This window comes from Danio rerio, chromosome 8, assembly GCF_052040795.2.
Source record: "Danio rerio strain M-AB ecotype USA chromosome 8, GRCz13ab, whole genome shotgun sequence".
NCBI classification, from domain to species: Eukaryota; Metazoa; Chordata; class Actinopteri; order Cypriniformes; family Danionidae; genus Danio; species Danio rerio.
This window is the reverse complement of record NC_141028.1, coordinates 52,848,121-52,867,033: the sequence shown is the minus strand read 5'-3', so window position 1 is coordinate 52,867,033 and position 18,913 is coordinate 52,848,121. Positions and strand designations below refer to the sequence as shown.

Here is an 18,913-nt window from a genome sequence, read left to right as displayed (position 1 = left end):
AAAACAAAATTTGCCGACATAAGATTTAGTAATATCAAAAGACAATGCATCAGAAGGATGGTCTTATTAATACCTCTAAATAACATGAATGAATACCATGTCTCTGAAGGAATTGAACCAATAACAGTTGAAAACATGCTGGGTTATTGAGATTTTGTAATGAGAAAGGACTTCATTGTAAGAAAAGTATACCATCTTTATTATATAACTGACTAAACAAATAATTTTGCTGTCAAACCAATTAAAAAAAGAGATTTGCATTTGTATGAACTGTCTATTATTCCAAAATAACAACAATGTAGGGATAAATCACGCTTATAGATTAATGACCATGATGAGCACTTGTTTGTGGAAGGCAGATAGCTTAACTGGAGTTTTGTCTATATTATAATTACTCATTAAAATAAACCATAGACCACCAGTCTTTAATGAAACATGATAATCTCCGCTTTGAAGTGCATACAGCATACGAACGTACTCCCGCATATAACTTGAAACGACATTCAACCCCTCTAATAATGTCATCCATGATTTTCTCTGTCCTTCGGGAAATCGTGGTCATTAAAGTAAGAGTGTCGTTTTTGAGTTGGAGGAGCCGGGAACGCGGCAATCGCAGCGATGAGATGACTCTGCCATTCTTTCTTGCTCCGTCGCATTGAAACCGGATGTTGTGGGACGCTGCTTCGCTTACCGGAACCAGGAAGTGTTAAAAAGGCCTATTAAGGGACAGAGCTAGCTCTTTAGATGGGGTGAGGAGAGATTAACTTCATGACCGAAGGAGTTTTAATTTACGCCCTCTCGTGGTAGATGCGTGCAGTGTGAACAGCTGCAGATGCCACTGGGTTAAATTGAGTAAATTTACTGTGAACAACACAAAGGTTGGACATCGATGTCAGTTAAACTAAATCTTACATTTGGAAAAAAAAAACAACAACAAAAAAAACTCTTTACTTGGGCCAAAAGTTTTCATGAGCTGTTGGACAAGGGCCAGGCTAAGGCTTAGATTTAAGGTCAATGCAGGGCTCTACCGTGCACACATACAAATTCTAGGTCACCAGTTGGACGTTGATTAAACTCTTTTCAGGTGTTTTGGAACTGACATACTCATGATATGCTGGTGGATATAAATCAACCCAGAGGTGATGATTTACCAAATGCTAAGTTAAAAAAGCTTTCTGGAATACACCCTGGACAGATCAGAGCTGTTCCTGATGTTGTAGAGCAGGGGTGGCCAATCCTGTTCCTGGACAGCTACCTTCCTGCAGATTTCAGTTGCAACCCATAATCAACACACCTGCCTGTAATTATTACGTGGTGTTCAGGTCCTAATTAATTGGTTCAGGTGTGTTTGATATGGGTAGCAACTGAAATCTACAGGAACAGGATTGGCCACCCCTGTTGTAGAGGCCGGGGAGAGTAATAGATAGTTCCAGTAGTAAAATATAATGAACATTTTTGTGACACAAAACCATGAGCAGACTTTAACAGCTACAAAGATAATGATTGAGTATATAATTGTTTCTATTTTTTACTTATACTGTAATATATGTTGCAAGTATTTTGTAAAAGTTTATTTAAAAGTCAAAAATAAGTTTCAATGTTTATAAAACTGCACTTTGGTTTTAAAATCTTGAGCGTTGCAATTTGTTATTCATTCATTCATTCATTTTCTTGTCAGCTTAGTCCCTTTATTCATCCAGGGTCACCACAGCGAAATGAACACCCAACTTATCAAGCAAGTTTTTACGCAGCGGATGCCCTTCCAGCTGCAACCCATCTCTGGGAAACATCCACACACACATTCACACACACTCTTACACTATGATATGTCAATGACAGATTCCATAGAAATCAATGGAGAAAAAATGTAAATGTATTACTAGTTTAATTTTATTAAAATATGTACTAGTATCTAATAAATAAGAGCTAGTATCTGTTTAATAAAAATTAGTATCTAATAAATAAGTACTACTACCAATTAAAAAATACTAGTATCTAATGTACAAGTACTAGTATCTAATGAATGAGTACTATCTAATAAAAATGTGTAATGAGTAAGCACAATTATATTTTTATAAAGCACAATTATTCGAAGAACACGCACTTGTATTTAATGAATAAGCACTAGTATCTAATGAATAAGTACTAGAACTTAATATAGAAAAGATACTCGTATCTAAAAAATAAGTACTAGTAACATGAAAATAGATACTAGCACGGGTTAGACATTAAATGTCAAATCGGCTTGCCATACAATCAGCATTCAGATGAATCAATCAAATATGTAAAAGGTGGAGAAAATTAAATTTTACTGCTCAAAATGAATGAAGCACCGTAGGGACAATCTTGACATCATCTTCTGCATCAACTAAAAATGCCTTTCTGATCAATACCCTTTGAGACAACTGTTTCATTGTGGTGTACCTCACTTGGGTACTTGTAAACGCCAATTAGCCTGGAGTCACAAGGCTGCATGAAAAGTGGCTCAAGTTTGTCATAAACATGACAAAGCGCCATTCTATCCACTTCCCCTGGAGCATCTACCACAGAAACGACCTCACAACACTGAAAGTCACTGACAAAAAAGACGTTATTTGGTTTTTTTTTTGTTTCACTACAGCTGCAGGCTTGTCAATTTCTCCAATATGTTTTATAATTTGTGACTGGGTTTTTACCAGAGCGAACTAACCTTTTCAGCTGGTGCAGGTAGTTTTCAAAGGGAAAAGCACTGTACTCATCTAGCCCACCATACACATGAGCATCAGAAGCAATCATAGAGTGCACATTATAAACAAGGAACTCATCCCCGTACAACTTTTTGCCTTCCTCTACAAAATGAAGCAACAGATCTGATGTGAAAGAGCTGTACTCTTTCAGTAGCTGTGGGCACATTAGAATGGCCAATGCCACACTGAACAACATGAAATGCTCATTAAGTTCCTCAGACAGAACACCTTTCAGCACAATTTTGCCAGTGTAAAGCGCAAACTTCCTCAGTTCGGTAGCTTTCCATCTGTCAATCTCTTCTAGACCACGTGGCTTTCTTGCAAACAGGTCAGGCATGTATGGCCTTAAACCAAGTAGCCTGGTACGTATCACTTTCACCTAACCAGAAGACAATCAGTGTTTCACACAACCACAAAACAATCAGCTTTCGCATCACTCCAAGACAGCACTGATGCATGTAATCTGCAGGGAATTGTTGAACCATGTTTATTGGAAGCATGCAAAAAGGAGACACCTCAGATGACCGGTGGTGCTCCTCCTGAACCTGCTTACGGAAAGATGAATCTGTTCTCAGGAAAACATTTGTCTCTGGGTATATAACTCGCTTGCCATTCAAGAAGCCTTTCTGTGTGCACTTATCACATCCAAAATAACCAGAAAACTGCTTTATGCACTTGACAAGAGATTTTGCCGGTGCGTCACAACTGATACAGCGAAGATTAACACGTAAGTTACCCCTGTCAGTCTCTAGTCCATTCATTAAAATGTCCCTGAGGTCATGTACAACATCTGTCAAAAAATTAGATCTGTAGGTTTTGAGACACCGAAACAGAGAGCAAGAGGAAAGACAGTGGAAGGAGCCAAATTGATTTTGCACAAAACTGGCCACAGTGACTGACTGCTACTTTTGAATATAAGCAAGCCATCAATATTCAAAGAAATATCCAGACAGTCTAACTGAGTGACAACATCAGTGGGGTAAAAATGTAGATGTTTACACAGCTGTTCTTTGCATCCAAAGTAGAAGTATTGCATCCCGGATTTCATGTCTAAGTTGACATTTTCACATGTTCCCAGTAGGGTTGGGTATCGTTTGGGTTTTTTCGATACCGGTGCTTAATCGATACTTTTAAAAAGTACCGGTGCCAAAACCAATACCTTTTAGCCACAAAATTAATCAACAAAAATTGATATATATTTATATATTTATATTTTTTTCATTATAATTGAACAATATAAATATATATTTATAATACGTTTTAAGTAAACATTAATTCATATTTTATTTATTTGAATTGCATTAATATATTTCTTTTGATCATTTGTTTGTTAGCATAAATGCAAGATTTGCATTATGCTATTAACATTACATTAGCTTACTAACCTGTGGAACGGCTGTCATCAAATCAGGGAGCACCTTTTTTTTTCTGGGTTTGGGGCTTGTGACTACTTTTACAAGGACATCAGTGATCTAATGATTTGCCTTAATCTAAATATGACAATAATATGATTCAGGTGTTTACATGAGTTGCTTTCTGAATGTTACATTTATGATTCCCAATTACATGTTATAGCACATACATCCAGCAACGTCATTGTGTCACCAGCCTATAAATGTTTCCTCCGCAGTTTGTGTCTGTGGTCCTTTAAGATCAAACATCACTGTTTTCGTAGTAGACTCATGATCAGAGTATTGTCTTAATCATTAAAATCAGAGTATTGGTGTCCATGTAAACGTACTCAGATAATGTGTTAGATGATGTCAGAAGCTGTCAAAGACAGTCCATTCCTCACCTTTAAGGTGATCCAATGCACCCTCACATTTCATAAGTTTGACGTGTTTTTCCCTTACACGCAACTTTTGTAACATCTGCTGCATGTTGGTGTGTCAGAATCCTTGCTTGTAAAATATAGCCATACTGTAGAATGCTTGGTTTAAGCAAATTAGATGAACGCAACCCTGCGTGTTGATGAAGTGAGTCTCTCACCGCATGCGCTGTAGTGCGCGCTTTGCTTTTTATAAACTACAACAACAAATGCCTGACATTGCTGACATCCGTATCCCTCAAAGCTGTTTAGAAATAAACATTTAGAGATGGCGTGACTCAACGCTTAGTTGCGTGTGTCTTTAACACACCCTTTTGTGCTTCTTAAAGGCGGTGGATGCGCCGCTCAGAGCCACGGCACGCACATGACAGTTGATCACACACCAGACGTGCACATTCGAATTCGTCATGAGTCGTGTCTGGGCGCCACGAATAGCCGCTGACTTGCGAATTCATGACACTGTACGTCACTGAGCGGCACTTCTGGTGCGCAACCTGTTAACCCCATATAGCAAAATTTCTCTGGCCCAGCTCTGGCCCACACAATCAGGTTTTGCTTGGCCCACATGCCGCAGTGAATTACGGTACATGACTGGACCAAATCTGGCTTCCAGACAAGGGCCAAACACAGACCATATCTGGGCCAAGTTAATAACTCTGAACTGGGCCAGATAGGTTGGTGTGTCACGACTGCAATGAAACTGATAAACCCATGGAGTGATGCGCTTTAGGCACACTATGGGCACGCTTTTTCTCAAAGTGACCTGATTGGTAGAATTTTTTTTCTTTACTCAAAAAAAATGATTTTAGTGTATTTTAAATGTGGGTCAAGACTGGCCAAACTCACATGGCCCACTTATCAAATTTTTAAATCTGGGCCAAATACTACGTTTTTCATCTGGCCCAAATCTTGTGTGCCGCCTTAAAAACGGTGCCACCTCTGCCAAACCCGGGCCATGTTTGGCCCACATGCTGTATACCAGTGCCGGATGAATGCCTGCTGTGCCAGATTTTTGCCAAATCTGGGCCAGAATTCTTTGCTACTAGGGACGTTCTTGTTGCGGTTGTGTTGTTTTATATGCTGATTTGATCCAGTGCATACCGGTTCCAAAGGTACCGATACCATAATGGCACCAGGGTTCGGTACCCAACCCTAGTTCTAAGTAAAGTCCTAGCAGTTCTTGGAAGTTCTGGGTGATGCTCACCAAGTCATCTCATATCTCCATGTCATCTAAATGCAACAAATCCAATTTCTGCTGATCTCTTTTCACTCTTTTCCAGAGAGTGTTGTATTTTTGTTTTGCAGACATTATTAATCACCTTAATCACAAAAAGGAAAAAAGTCATCAACATACCATTTCTGACTCCATCCAAATCCTGTCTTCCTGTGAATGAGAATAGAAGTTGTAAACATACAGCAAGTATTCTTTTGAATGATATGTGTGTGCACATATACACACTTTATAAAAATATAATACAGTGTAATACTACAGTAAAATATATTAAAATGTATAATTTTTTCAGTATAATACATTTTATTATATTATTCAAAAACACAGTATTTAATGTAAATTACTATTGTATATTTGAAGTGGGAACTCATGTTTGAATTGTCAAAGACATCAAAATATTTGTGTTATCACAGATCTTACAGTGTGTGTGTGTGTATATATATATATATATATATATATATATATATATATATATATATATATATATATATATATATATATATATATATATATATTTGAATGATCTCGCAAAGTATACAATTTTATAAATATAAAAGAATAAACCGACTACGCCACCTTCGTATAAGAGGGGACCAGAGACCCAAAATCTTAGCAAATGCTACTCAGGTTAGCTGAGACAGAAAGGTCAAGACTCAGAATCCGTGCATTGTAACAATTTTTATTTTTGCAAAACCATAAAATGGATACAATTAAAAACGGTTTAATACTTAGTTTCTGTGGGTTCCTTAGACTCGTAGGCTGCCAGCCCTCTCCGTGGCCAAAGTCCCCGCTGCTATCTATTCATAGCACTGCAACACCCGTGAGAATTGACACTACAAAAGTCACAGCACTACATTAAAATCACCCAATGTGGACGACTCCAATTCAGCAAACCCGCCACCATCATACGAGTAATGGAGACCGAAAGTTGTATGGGACTCCGCTCTGGAGAGAGAAGGAACAAGGCATCAATACTAAAACTTGAGAATCCACATACAATTAAAAAGGCACCATTCACTCAGTAAAAGTGTCCTCGCAATAGTTAGATGGACAACAGTCAGTTCCAATACAAAACAGAAAATATAAAAAAAATAAAAAAATAAACTCCCACAATATTATAGAAACAAACGAGCAGTTTACATGTAAAGAAACACTTCCCTCGCTTGCTCCCCCTACAGTACGAGCGTGGGAAGCAATACAATACATCAACAATACCTTTACATACACTGAACCATGATGTCGGCTTCTTGTTGGCCCCACACCCGATCATGGAGCTGACGGACATGTCGCAAAGTAAACAAATCGTCCGGCGGTCAGTTGGCACAACATCTCCAAGAGTAACAGTTAAGCAGGAAGAGTTTAGAGCATATGCGCTGGTGAAGGCATCAAATAGACACTCACGTGCGAGCAGTTATGCGTCCGCATGTACACTATGGCGTCCCGTCTTGAAAGATAAAGGCATCCGCTCTACCCAAAGCATCACTCCGCCACGCAAATGCAGCGCGACAGAAGGATCGCCCATGCCCGGATATAAACAAGTCAAAAGCGTGACTCCTCCAAACAACCTGCTGCACCCTGGAGGTGCTCTCAGCAAAGCCGCAATGCTGTTAGAGAAACAATAAAGTTGGTTTTAGAGCTCACATTACACTTGCACTATGCTAAACAGAGAGGGAACGTACCTTTACGGATACAAGCTTTACGCAATTACTCACTTCCTTGGTTACAGGCCCAATTTTTCCAGTCTCGATACGCTGGAACAACGTCCCCCGAGGTTCCCCCGGACGTATGGTTTGAAGCTCAGAGCGAAGCCTTTTTATATGCTTCAAAAGTAATTAAAGTGGTAAGCCCCCCTAATCTCGCAACATGTGTGGCAAATAACCACATCTCACCCCCCCCAACAAACATCGTAGTCCCAACGATGAAAGTAACCTCAACTCACATCAGACCCATGGCCTAAACCAGGGCTGTATAGTGAATGACCCGGAAATGGCCCAGGAGTGTACTTGTAGTCCATTGCCCACAGTCCATGTTAAACAGTTTGGATTAGAATGTTGACCTACCCCTTGACGGGTTGGTTGCCGCAGAACTCCTTTTAACCTATTGGGTTGACCCACCATACAATGTTATATAAAAACATTGCACACTCCCACATTTACAATGGGTACACATACCGTACTTCCCTTTACGGGCACCAGAGCTGGGGAGGCTATTACGCCTGCAGGTAAACCAGTCAGTGATGGCTCAAACAAAACTGTCCTTCCTGTGAAAGCAGAAGAACCGGACGCAGGGACCAATTTCATAGTGCCACCTGGAATGTAACACACCCCCACCCTCGAACGTTAACTTCTAGTTCCAGGTGCCCAACATAAGGGATCTCTAGGCCATTGGCCGCACAAAGCTGTGGCCAGTAGCATGACTGCAATCAATCAGGACCCCAAGGCTGGAACTGAGCTTGAAAACAGCTCTCTGTAATAATTGACACCATAGACCAAGTGTCAATTAAACGGAAGATAAAACACCCCCCCATATTTACAATACAGTGTGGACACGAGAAGACTAAATGAGACATTGTGTCTGCACCCTGAAAAATTCTAGAGCCCTCTACAACCCCCACCAAACTGTGACTCTTCAGCCTAGCATTTTGGCCAGAACTGGGTCTTCCATTTCCAGAAGATGAATTAATGCGAGGAGGAGGAGCTGGAAATGAATTAGGACGATTATTCAAACCACACTCTCTGGCAAAATGACCGGGTCTGTTACACCGTCGACAAATTCCAGAAGAGTGACATGGCGGAGGGTCACACACCCGTGGACTAGGTTCACGAGGAACCAATTGATAAAGTCGCTCAATTTGTTTCTGCTGTTGAACCAGCATTTCCCGGATTTTACTTAACGCCGACAAGCTCTCAGCACTCGCCTCCGTATTGCCTGAAACCTTAAACTGAGCCCCGTACACGAGTGGAACAGATTGACTCCGCCCTCTAACACAACTTTGCGCCCCCTCTCGCTCCCAACGAATAGCCTTCGCCCGCTCCTTCAGTAAGGTTGAAGCAAGTTTTTGTCACATTAATTCCCTTCTAAATGAATTAACACATATACATGTTAGAGCCTCTTCGACCCACTCATCGATACTCGTACCGGACCAACCATTCAATTTTAGATACCGCCGCTCTTGAGGAACAAGCACAAAATGTTCAACAGTATTAGAATCAGTCGAACGAGAGGTCACCAGTTGTGAAATCAGGATCAGACTGCTCAATGGGCAGCCTCTCCTGACGCAGCCTCTCATTATCAGCTTGCAGCTGAGCCACCAGCGCACGCATTTCTTGAAGTTTAGCTTCCATGATCAAAGGGTACCTACCAATGAGAAATATTAAAGAAAGTTAAAGTCACTTTTACACTAAACGTTCTATTTGCTGGACAAATACGGAGGTTAAGTGAAAAATTTTAATAATTCTATGTGAACCATGTTCAAATCTTTAGATTCGAATCCCTAAAGTTTAAATGGGATTTAAACCAAAGAGCTGATTATTACAGTGAAAATAAAGGAAGGGTAGGCAGCGCCAATGTTCTTTTAGGTAAAGTAAGTTTGAATAACCATGTTATATGATGTTTTAAGTGGGGTGATGCATCTAATCATGTGTACTAAAATAGGATGTGCAGTCGAGAATACCTGAGGTGCTTAACGCTAAATACAATTTACCGTAGCTCTGTCCCGGTATCTGATCAATGATTGACATGAATCCTTTTTATTTGTTATAGAATTGGGTATGTCTATTGTGAGGGGTTGTCTCTGATGTTTAAAAGTTTGTGATGAATGTTGTATTTTAAATGTTTTATGCTTATGTAACCCATTCTTTTTTTTTCCGTGTTGCAGAACAGCCTGCATTAATTTGGCGCTTCCCCTTTAAGAGGGTGCGGTAAGCGCTTGCACTGGAAGAGTGCACAGATATAGCTTATTGCTGACTGATGAGAGATTACGCTCCGCCTGTGTGGATTTTTCTTTTCTTTGATAGACATTTCGTATTTCTGTGTGAAGGATTTTCTTTTTATATGTGCTTAATTGTCATATGCATAATCTAAGTGTGAGTTGCTGAAGCTGAAGTGGGTGCTTCACTCTGGTTTCTGTGTTTGATTCAGAGCATTCTGGTGAGTCGATCCTGCTTGAATATGATTATGTTATGTAGTATTTTTCCATTATCTGAAAAAAATACCAGTTAGAATGTGATTTTATTTAAGGAATTGCAGATAAACTACTGAGTAACTGATGTGGGTTAGCCAAAGAAACTAAGCACAGCTGATGATGCTAGCTTTGCTAACTATGGTGACCATGCGGTGTTCGTTGCTTTAAGAATTGTATATAAATATATATATATATATATATATATATATATATATATATATATATATATATATATATATATATTTTTTTTTTTTTTTTCAACATGTTTAGTAGAAATTGTAACAAATGGTATGCAAGTGATTTATGTTTATTTGATCAATGTATTTTATTTAACTGTTTTTATCACTGTGTCATATGTGTGAGAAAAAAAAGAGTTTAAAGCATATTTTTATTCCAAACTTTTTGACATGTATATAAAAGCACCAAATGTGCATACAGAGTGTACAAAAATTATGACATGGTTTGTTAGAAATGGTTTAAACGTTCTGATGATGTTGATGTCATTAGTTTGAAGTGTACAATTGTTGCAGACAGGTTTATTCCCCGCGGCTAAATCGTGGATGATGCAAATGGGACTTTAGATTTCGAGTGATCTTGGCACGGATTGGTTCTTTCAGGCAGAAATCTTACTAGCTGCATCAACTCTTCAAATCTTCATCTCATCCCGTCTTTCAACTCTTCATGTCTTCTCCTCATCCACTTTTGCTAACTTGAATGCCATTCCTAAGGGAGCGGTAGGACTGAGACCATGCATTTACACACATCACAAGGAACTGTTTTTTATTCCAAAGAGTTTTGCTAAATTGTGGACTTTTTTTTCATCTGTACCAATTTCCAAGTGAGAAAATTATTGGGTTATGTTTATGGTACATTGTTGGTTAATTATTTGCTTATGTACTAAGAGAAAAAAAAAACATTCAATAATTGTGGAAAAAAATACATTTTCCTTTGGTTTTATATAATACTGTATTCTTTTTTTATTCTACAAATTTTCATTTCTTAATCTGATATAAAAAAGGGAAGAAAATTAAGTTTTTATTTAACGTCTTTGTAGTCTGTACACAGAGAGAAGGAAAAAAAAACCAAGCTCCCCTTCATGAACCTAGACCAGTGGTTCCCAACCTTTTTCTTTGGGGCCCCCCCCATGAACATATACAAACATTGGAGCCCCCCCACCATATAAATACACACCCACGCACACACATATGTACTGTATATATATATATATATATATATATATATATATATATGTGTGTGTTTGTGTAATATTAATATATAGTAATACGTATAGAAAATATTAATTAATCAGTTTTAACTTGTCTTGGCCTTCAATAAAACCAAAATTTAGGTAGGCTTTGTCATACTGTCTAATCTTTTTCTACGCCTCTGAAGAATCAATGCAGTTACGTTTGTCTGCCATTTTTGTTTTGATTTTGCCTTTACGACACGTTGACAAGCAGATTGCGCGAGTGAGCAAAATTCAAATAATTATTTAAAGTTATTTATTTTAATTATTTTCACTATTATGTTGGAAATTTAAGCATGTATTTAGATTTTTTTTTTGGTACTTAAAAATACATATATAATAGTAGGGCTGCTCGATTTTGGGAAAAATCATAATCACGATTATTTTGGTCATAATTGTAATCACGATTATTCAAAACGATTGCCAGTTAAAGTCAAAATTATTAGCGCTCCTGAGATTTATTTATTTTTTTATAAATATTTCCCAAATTAAGTTTAACAGAGCAAGGAATTTAAACAGTATTTCCTACAATATTTTTTCTTCTATTTGTTTTATTTTAGCTAGAATAAAGACAAGAATAAAGCAAGATATATTTTTGATTGTCTGCAGAATAAACTACCGTTATAATGACTTGCCTTATTACTCTAATTAAGCCTTTTAACTGCACTTTAATCTGAATGCTTGTATTTTGAAAAAATATCTAGTAAAATATTATGTGCTGTCATTATAGCAAAGACAAAAAGAAATCAGTAATTAGAAATGAGATATCAAAACTATTATGTTCAGAAATAAGTTAATAAAATATTCTTTCCATGAAACAGAAATTGGGCAGGAAAAGGTTTGCTAATGTTCAAGAGGGCTAATAATTCTGACTTCAACTGTATGCATACAGTTATTTTCCACCATGCAAAGGAAAGAGAAATAAATACAATAGAATAAAAATATGAAACAAACTGTGCTTTAATCATCTTCACTGTAAGAAAAACACTTTAGCTACAGCAGTCCTTCAGTCAAGAGCAGCGAGGGTTTTCTCGTTATGTTTGTTTAATAATGTTAAAAACAGGTTGCAGAAGGATTATAGCGCGCTGTCTCTTTAATGGTTTCTCTTTCACGTCTTTTGATCCTCAACTCGTTTGTTTATTACACAAATGAGGGTTAATGTAAATAATCACTAAACACCGCGTTTTGACACCCATTTGACCATTACAGCGCTCACGTTAAGATGACTTTAGATGTCTGCGCTCCTCTGCTCGTCTCAGTGTGTGAATGAGAGTGAATGCTGACCGGCCGAATGCTTCTGACTGCGTGATCGTGCTGCACACACACACACAAGCACGCGCTCTTTCGCGCTTTTAAGAGCAACACGTGTACAACTGGAACGTGGCAAAATATGATGCAATAATCATTTATCTCGATTAATGCTTTTTTATAATCGTTTGAAACCGAAATAGTGGAGCACTTTTATGCCTTTTTCTACCTCAATACTTATCCTCTCCCGCGCCCCCCCCTGTGAACTCTGGTTGGGAACCACTCCAGGTTGGGAACCACTGACCTAGACAAGAACATACTAGAACATACAGCCCTGTACTAGAACATACAGCCCTGTCATAAACATTAAAACAGGAGTTACACTTAGATATTGATGGTAGTGCAGTAAGGGTGTCATTTCTTTTTGTTTTAGGAGTTTACTTATGTCACTGTTTTGAGTCACTATATAAGGAATGTGGATTAATGTATTGCATATTTGCACAATATTTAGGGGTTGGCCATGACCCAAACTGCCTTGAGTATTGCACGTTTGCGCCTGATATACACTGATATTCCTTCTTGCCTAATTAATAAAGGCTTTATAAAAGTCAATTTTCTATTCTTTCTAACGAACTAGTGGTTGTATTTATTTAAATTTTTATCCATTTAATATTTTTCTTCCCTTGTTGTAGAGCACAGTGGCCAACGATTGTGATTCTTTGTGTTTTATAGGTACAGATGTTACTACTTCAATGTGTTCCTTGTGCCGCCATTCATACCGCGGCGACGGCGGTACTTGATGCGCCAGCAGCATTTGACCGCTGGGTGGCACTTTAACCACAGATATTCAACTTTGCCTTTTCACAATGCTAAACAGACTGTTCTGTAGGCGTAGCTTACTGTGTGTGATGTGATGTGTTCAATTAAAACATAATTTTAATTTAGTTTTTCTGGTAACAGACATGCTCTTACACTATACTATGCTGTAGAAAAGATACATGGTGAGAAGTCAAAAAGCAAATATAAGAATTAAGTTATTAGCCTTCAGTGCCCGATTAAATTGCGTTGGGGTGAAAATAATGTTTTGATTTCTTTGACTATCATGGCAATGTTATTATCTCAAATCTTAAACGTGCGCATATGAAAAACAGCAAAATAATATAGATTATTCTGCCGGTAGAGCACATCACCTCACAGTTGTGAACTTGCAATCACCTCAACTTACATTTAAAATTTGTTTACCTGGTTTATTGTAAACTTTTTAAGTGCAAAGAGGATTCGTTTTGGAAAATAGAATTGAAGAAATGAAAGACAACTAAAGTGAAAGCATAAACATTCAGTACAAATAATTAGTCTTAAATAAATAAAGCAGTCTTTTAGTCTAAATATAGAGAGATGTAGTGTTTGCTATTTTGATAGGACTAAGACAAGATATTTTCATTTATGTTTTTAATTTACGTTTTTATTTACATTTTCGTTGTTGATTATATTTTACTATAAATTATATCTATATCTCATTTTATGTTTCAGTACATAATAATAAACGAATAATGAAAATAAATAAATAATGAAAATAGGACATAAATTAAGTCTGGCAGGGTTTATTTTTAATAATTTAGATTCAGTTCTGTTTTTTTGTTTCAAAACGTCAATGTTCTGCTTTAAAGTATAACTGTTTTGTTTTGTTTTTTTACTTAATAGATCAGTAAGTTTTGTATTTTAATTTCATATTCAGTCACCTTGCATATGCGTGTGAAATATAATGCCGCATAACCGCGGAAAAAGAAGAAAAGGCTGTCAGTTAAAGCTAATCAAAATTAGCTATATTAAAATACAGCATTTATGTTAATACAGGCAGAGTGTGAACAAACTCAAGGCTAAGATATGCGCTTGCTTTTTAATGCATTTGAAATATAAATAAATGTTTTTTTTTTGTTTTTTTTTTTACTTTTTTTGTATGGTAAAGGACAATGCACATTATGTTATTGATGTAAACTTAGGCTAAAACTTACCATTGATAAACGTGACCTACCTCAAGCAGATCACTTAAAGTGTAATAAAAATAATGTTGCCGCAGGACATAAACGAAGTCCCGCAAGTTTATTTTTAATAATTTAGTTTCAGTACTATTATTTTTTTTTCTCAAAACATCAATAGCACCTTCAATAATCTAAACATTAAAGATGGACCGCAAGATGTGTTGAGTGGCTATATGTGGTGAAGAACGATGGCAAAGCTAAGTGTGATTATTGTAATAAACTAATAAGTTATAAAGCAGAGAGTCCCGACCAACAGGACTGACTTAGCATATGCGGTTGGCTCATTCTTCACGAATATAGAATTAAAATAATGGCGCGCTAGGTTCATTGTGCATCCCGCAGGTGCAACCAACAAGAGTTGTGCATTTTAGTTTAACTTTTTTGAGCGTTATAAGCAGCTCAGTGTTAGTTTTTAATTAAATATATCGAGCCGAAACTAAGCAGCGCATTCTCTCCGCCTCCTCGTTTATAACCAGCGGGACACGCTTCTTTTCGGCTTAGTCTCTTTATTAATCTGGGATTGCCACAGCAGAATGAACCGCCAACTTATCCAGCATGTTTTTACACAGCTATTGTTTTATTTATTTTTTAGTAAATAATAATAATAAAACAAATCACTGACCATTTAACTGTTTATTTACAATAAAACAGCTCCAGAAGAACAAATTTAGTATTTTGGGGATTTTTTTCCCCTTATTATGGGTGGCATATCCCTTCACATTCCAATGTTGAAAGGTATGATACAGAAGGACTTTAAATGTTCAGTAACCCAGTTTAAACGCTTTTGGTGAACTATGTCATTGCAAAATGGCCACATTTAAGGTCAGTTTTCTTTTAAAATAATTAATTTTAACTGTCTGATTGATATACGACAGTAGGTCTCGGAGTGTATAAGAAGCTCTCCATTCAATTTTTGTTTACCAGCGTCATGTCTTTGCTGATCCTGGTTCTGTCCCTGTCACCAAGTTAAGTACCCACCTGACACTTCACATCACATTGAACCCGACGTTCATGAACTTCAGGTGTGAGGTGTTGAGGATTAATGGATGTGTAGTTTGCCTAGACCTGCATCACATGGGTCCTCATACTTGGAGAAGATCTGGAATATAACTGTCAAAAGTAAGTTATGCATTGTTAACAACTAAGTTAACATTGTTAATGTTCCTTTGTATGATACAAAATGGTTATGTATCTTGATTGTACAGATTTTAAATATGGGTTTTTGTTTCCTCCTTGGAAGTGAAAGGCTACGGTTTCAGTGCTAACGCTACCGCGTGGTTAACAGATGTTCATTAATTATTGAGGTAACTATTTGAAAAATGATTTATGATATAAAACAATTTTGTAACTAAAGCAACTACATAACATTTGACTTGAATAACTTACAGTTAAGTGAATTAACCATTTAATTAACAAAGAACTACAAACACAGGGGTTTACAAACTTGGTCCTGGATTGCTGGTGTCCTGAATAGTTAAATGTTAACCGCAATCAGACACAATTGTAATACCGAGTTTGTGTGCTCCTGTACTAACTTAATTGAAATATAGATCTATTATTAAACAAGTTTAATTTCTAAAACACTCCTGTTTGCATGCTCAACTGCTATTGTACATGGAAGGTTTTTCACCAAATCTTCAATGTTTCCATTGTAAAGATGGGCTGTGATCTCGAATTCACTAAAATCGCTGCAAATCAGCTGCAGGTTTCCTCCCTCTTCAGAGACCCCAACAACCTCTACTTCCTCAGTCTCATGTCCTCTCTTGGCAACCTGCATTGAGTAAAATTTACATGTTTACATCTGTAACTGTTACAGTTTTATTACAGTGATTGTTTATCATTATAACTCCATTGCAGAGCTATAATAATAAAGTTGAATAAAAAATGTTATATTGTTATTAGCAGACCATGCAATGGCTATCATGTTTGCAGAAATTATAATGTAATATTGGATTATATTATAAAAGTACTGCAATAAGAACAGTTGAATATCAAGTTAATCTATTTTGTTTTAATAATTTAAGCATAAATGAATTTGCTTATTCACAGTTTATAATAAAAATGATTATTTTATTATAATATTTTATATTATTAACTAAGTGATTTTGGTTTTTTTAATACATTTTTATAATATAGTTTTACTTTTTTGTGAGTTCTTGAGATGCACAATATTGTCAAACATCATTGGTGGTCTTTGCAAATAAAGTAATGCACTTTTAATATTTTGTTATAGATATTTATTTTAAATCAACTGTAAAATTATAGAATCACAATTTCACTACCATATGGGTTCACCCTTAACATATGCCAATTTTGTATTAAATTGAATAAATGTCAAATCTAAACGTGTGCATTGTAGGTGTGCATTCCGTGTTTTGGATGAGAAGTTAAACCAAGGTCCTGACTCTCTGTGATCATTAAAAATCCCAGGATGTCCTTTGAAAAAGAGTAGAGGTATAACTTGGGTATCCTGGCCAAATTTGCCCTCTTGCACTTTGAGTGTCAGGAAAAGCGCTATATAAATGTAAAGAATTAATAATTATTATTGTAGTGACGCCTACACTAGCACTTTGTTCAAGTTGACTAATTTAAATATATTATAAAATGACCTTACTTTAATTCTTAATAGCAACTGATCAACTGTAGCTCTCAAAAATGTTTAATGTCTTTAAATCCTACTTTATTCTTGAAATATCTACATTTTTGTGGTGTTGTCATTACTGTTAGAGGGATCGTTCACCCCAAAATGAATATTGTGTCATTTGATCCAAACCTTTTTAAATGCATTTCTTCTGTTAAACACAAATAGAAGATATTTTGAACAAAGCTGTAAACCTGTCTTTAGTGTTTCACAGAAAAAACTTGGTCCCACTTTATATTAGGTGGTCTTAACTACTATGTTCTTTGCTTTAAAAAAAATAAATACAATGAAATTACTGCGTTCATAATGTATTGCAGAACAACTGTGGTGCTCTTGAGGTGGGATACAGGTTGGGCTAGGGACAGGTTTGGTGTAAGGGATGGTCAGCAGTGTTATTACAAATGTAAATACATATAGGTTAATCATAAGTACAAAAAAAGATGTATTTACATTATAAGTACATTGTAACAAATGAATTTCAGAATAAGTACATAGTAGTTTGAGCCACCTAATATAAAATGGGACCAGAAACTCATAAAGGTTTATAATCACTACAGGGTCATTAAATAACGAGAACATTTGAGTTTTTGGGTGAACCATTCATGTATATTTTAACTTAAATTGTTTAAAAAAAATATTTACCTTATGACTACTGTTTGACAACTACTGTTCAAAAGGTATAAACTTTTGGTCATGCATGTTAAGTCTTAAACCTTGGTTTCAGTAAAAACAAAAGTGCTTAAGTAAAGGTTACCTTCTGTTTCATATGGTTTTGCTCAAATATAAACCTAAAAAATGCTGCTGGGTGGTACTGTTACACAACTCTTGCAAATGTATTATATTAATTTCATGTATTTATTTTAAAGAATCTAATAAAATGTTGGAAATTGCAGGAATAATATAAAGTTATTATATTACTAAATGTTTTGCTCCATATTTTTTACTTTTACTTTACTGTGGTGTAAGTTGAAGAGTTGATTTTACCCTTGCCACTCTCCCAGATGTAAACTCTCTTGTGAGAGAGCTCAATCTCATCCCCTTTGAAGAGCTCCAGTAGTGCTATGTCTCTGCAAAGTGAAACATTGATTGTGCTCTCTTCACACTTCAGACTGAAGTCGAAGATTGGTACCTGTTGTCTCTGCGCCTCTGTCATCCTCAGTGCTTGGATCTGCCAAAATGGAGCACAGCAGTGATGAGTAAGTAAATCAGTTCACTCAAATGAATAATGAAAATTCTGTCACTATTTACTCACTCTTTATTTATCTAGCACCAGTCTCCTTAGGAATGTCTTGTGTCTGGTAGATCGATGGCAACGTGCTGCCCTTCTCAAGTAGGTACGATTCATGTTATAACAATTTTGTGGGGGAAAAAAGCTTTATATAATGTTAAACAGATGTTTATGTAACGTGAATAGAAAATTATATGTGATAAATATGAATGAATAAACGAAACGTTAAATGGTTTGTTGACTGAGTGCGTATCTAGGCAACAACATTCTGCAGTTATATGACGTCCCCCATAGTATGTCCCAGACAGTGTATAGTTTTTTTTGCTACACACTCAAAAGTAGCAGTTTTCCTTAACAAAAAAAGTACATACTTTTAGGACCTAGTATAAGTATGCGGATTGGAACACAGTACATGTTTCCATTGTTGCGTCTAAAGGGAGCTAGCCAGGGCCAGTTGCATTTCTGTTATCACTTCTGACACTCCTGATCGGGGTAAAGGCTTTTAAATTTAACGGTGTTGCATAAAATAATTCGTTTTAATTA

The 18,913-nt window shown here is 36.5% G+C and overlaps 1 protein-coding gene and 2 long non-coding RNA genes across 4 annotated transcripts; 1 reads left to right on the top strand and 2 right to left on the bottom strand.

The window, feature by feature from the left end:
• Nucleotides 1-2,631: 2,631 nt before the first annotated feature.
• LOC147835795 (uncharacterized) lies at nt 2,632-3,594 on the bottom strand. The gene is given in 2 exon segments (XM_087264039.2): nt 2,632-3,133; nt 3,135-3,594. Coding segments are annotated over 2 exon segments (855 nt in total). The 5' UTR covers nt 3,488-3,594.
• Nucleotides 3,595-9,730: 6,136 nt separating this feature from the next.
• On the top strand, nt 9,731-13,091 carry LOC147842843 (uncharacterized). Of its 2 annotated transcripts, XR_015498519.1 has the most exons (3): nt 9,731-9,934; nt 10,499-11,078; nt 12,795-13,091. It is a non-coding gene; the product is annotated as an uncharacterized LOC147842843 (long non-coding RNA). The 2 variants fall into 2 exon arrangements; XR_015498518.1 differs by lacking the exon at nt 9,731-9,934 and having other exon boundaries at nt 10,227-11,078.
• Nucleotides 13,092-14,417: 1,326 nt separating this feature from the next.
• LOC141375920 (uncharacterized) lies at nt 14,418-18,597 on the bottom strand. Its single transcript, XR_015498574.1, has 3 exons — nt 18,395-18,597; nt 18,127-18,310; nt 14,418-16,272 (listed from the first exon to the last, which is right to left on the bottom strand). It is a non-coding gene; the product is annotated as an uncharacterized LOC141375920 (long non-coding RNA).
• Between the last annotated feature and the right edge of the window lie 316 nt (nt 18,598-18,913).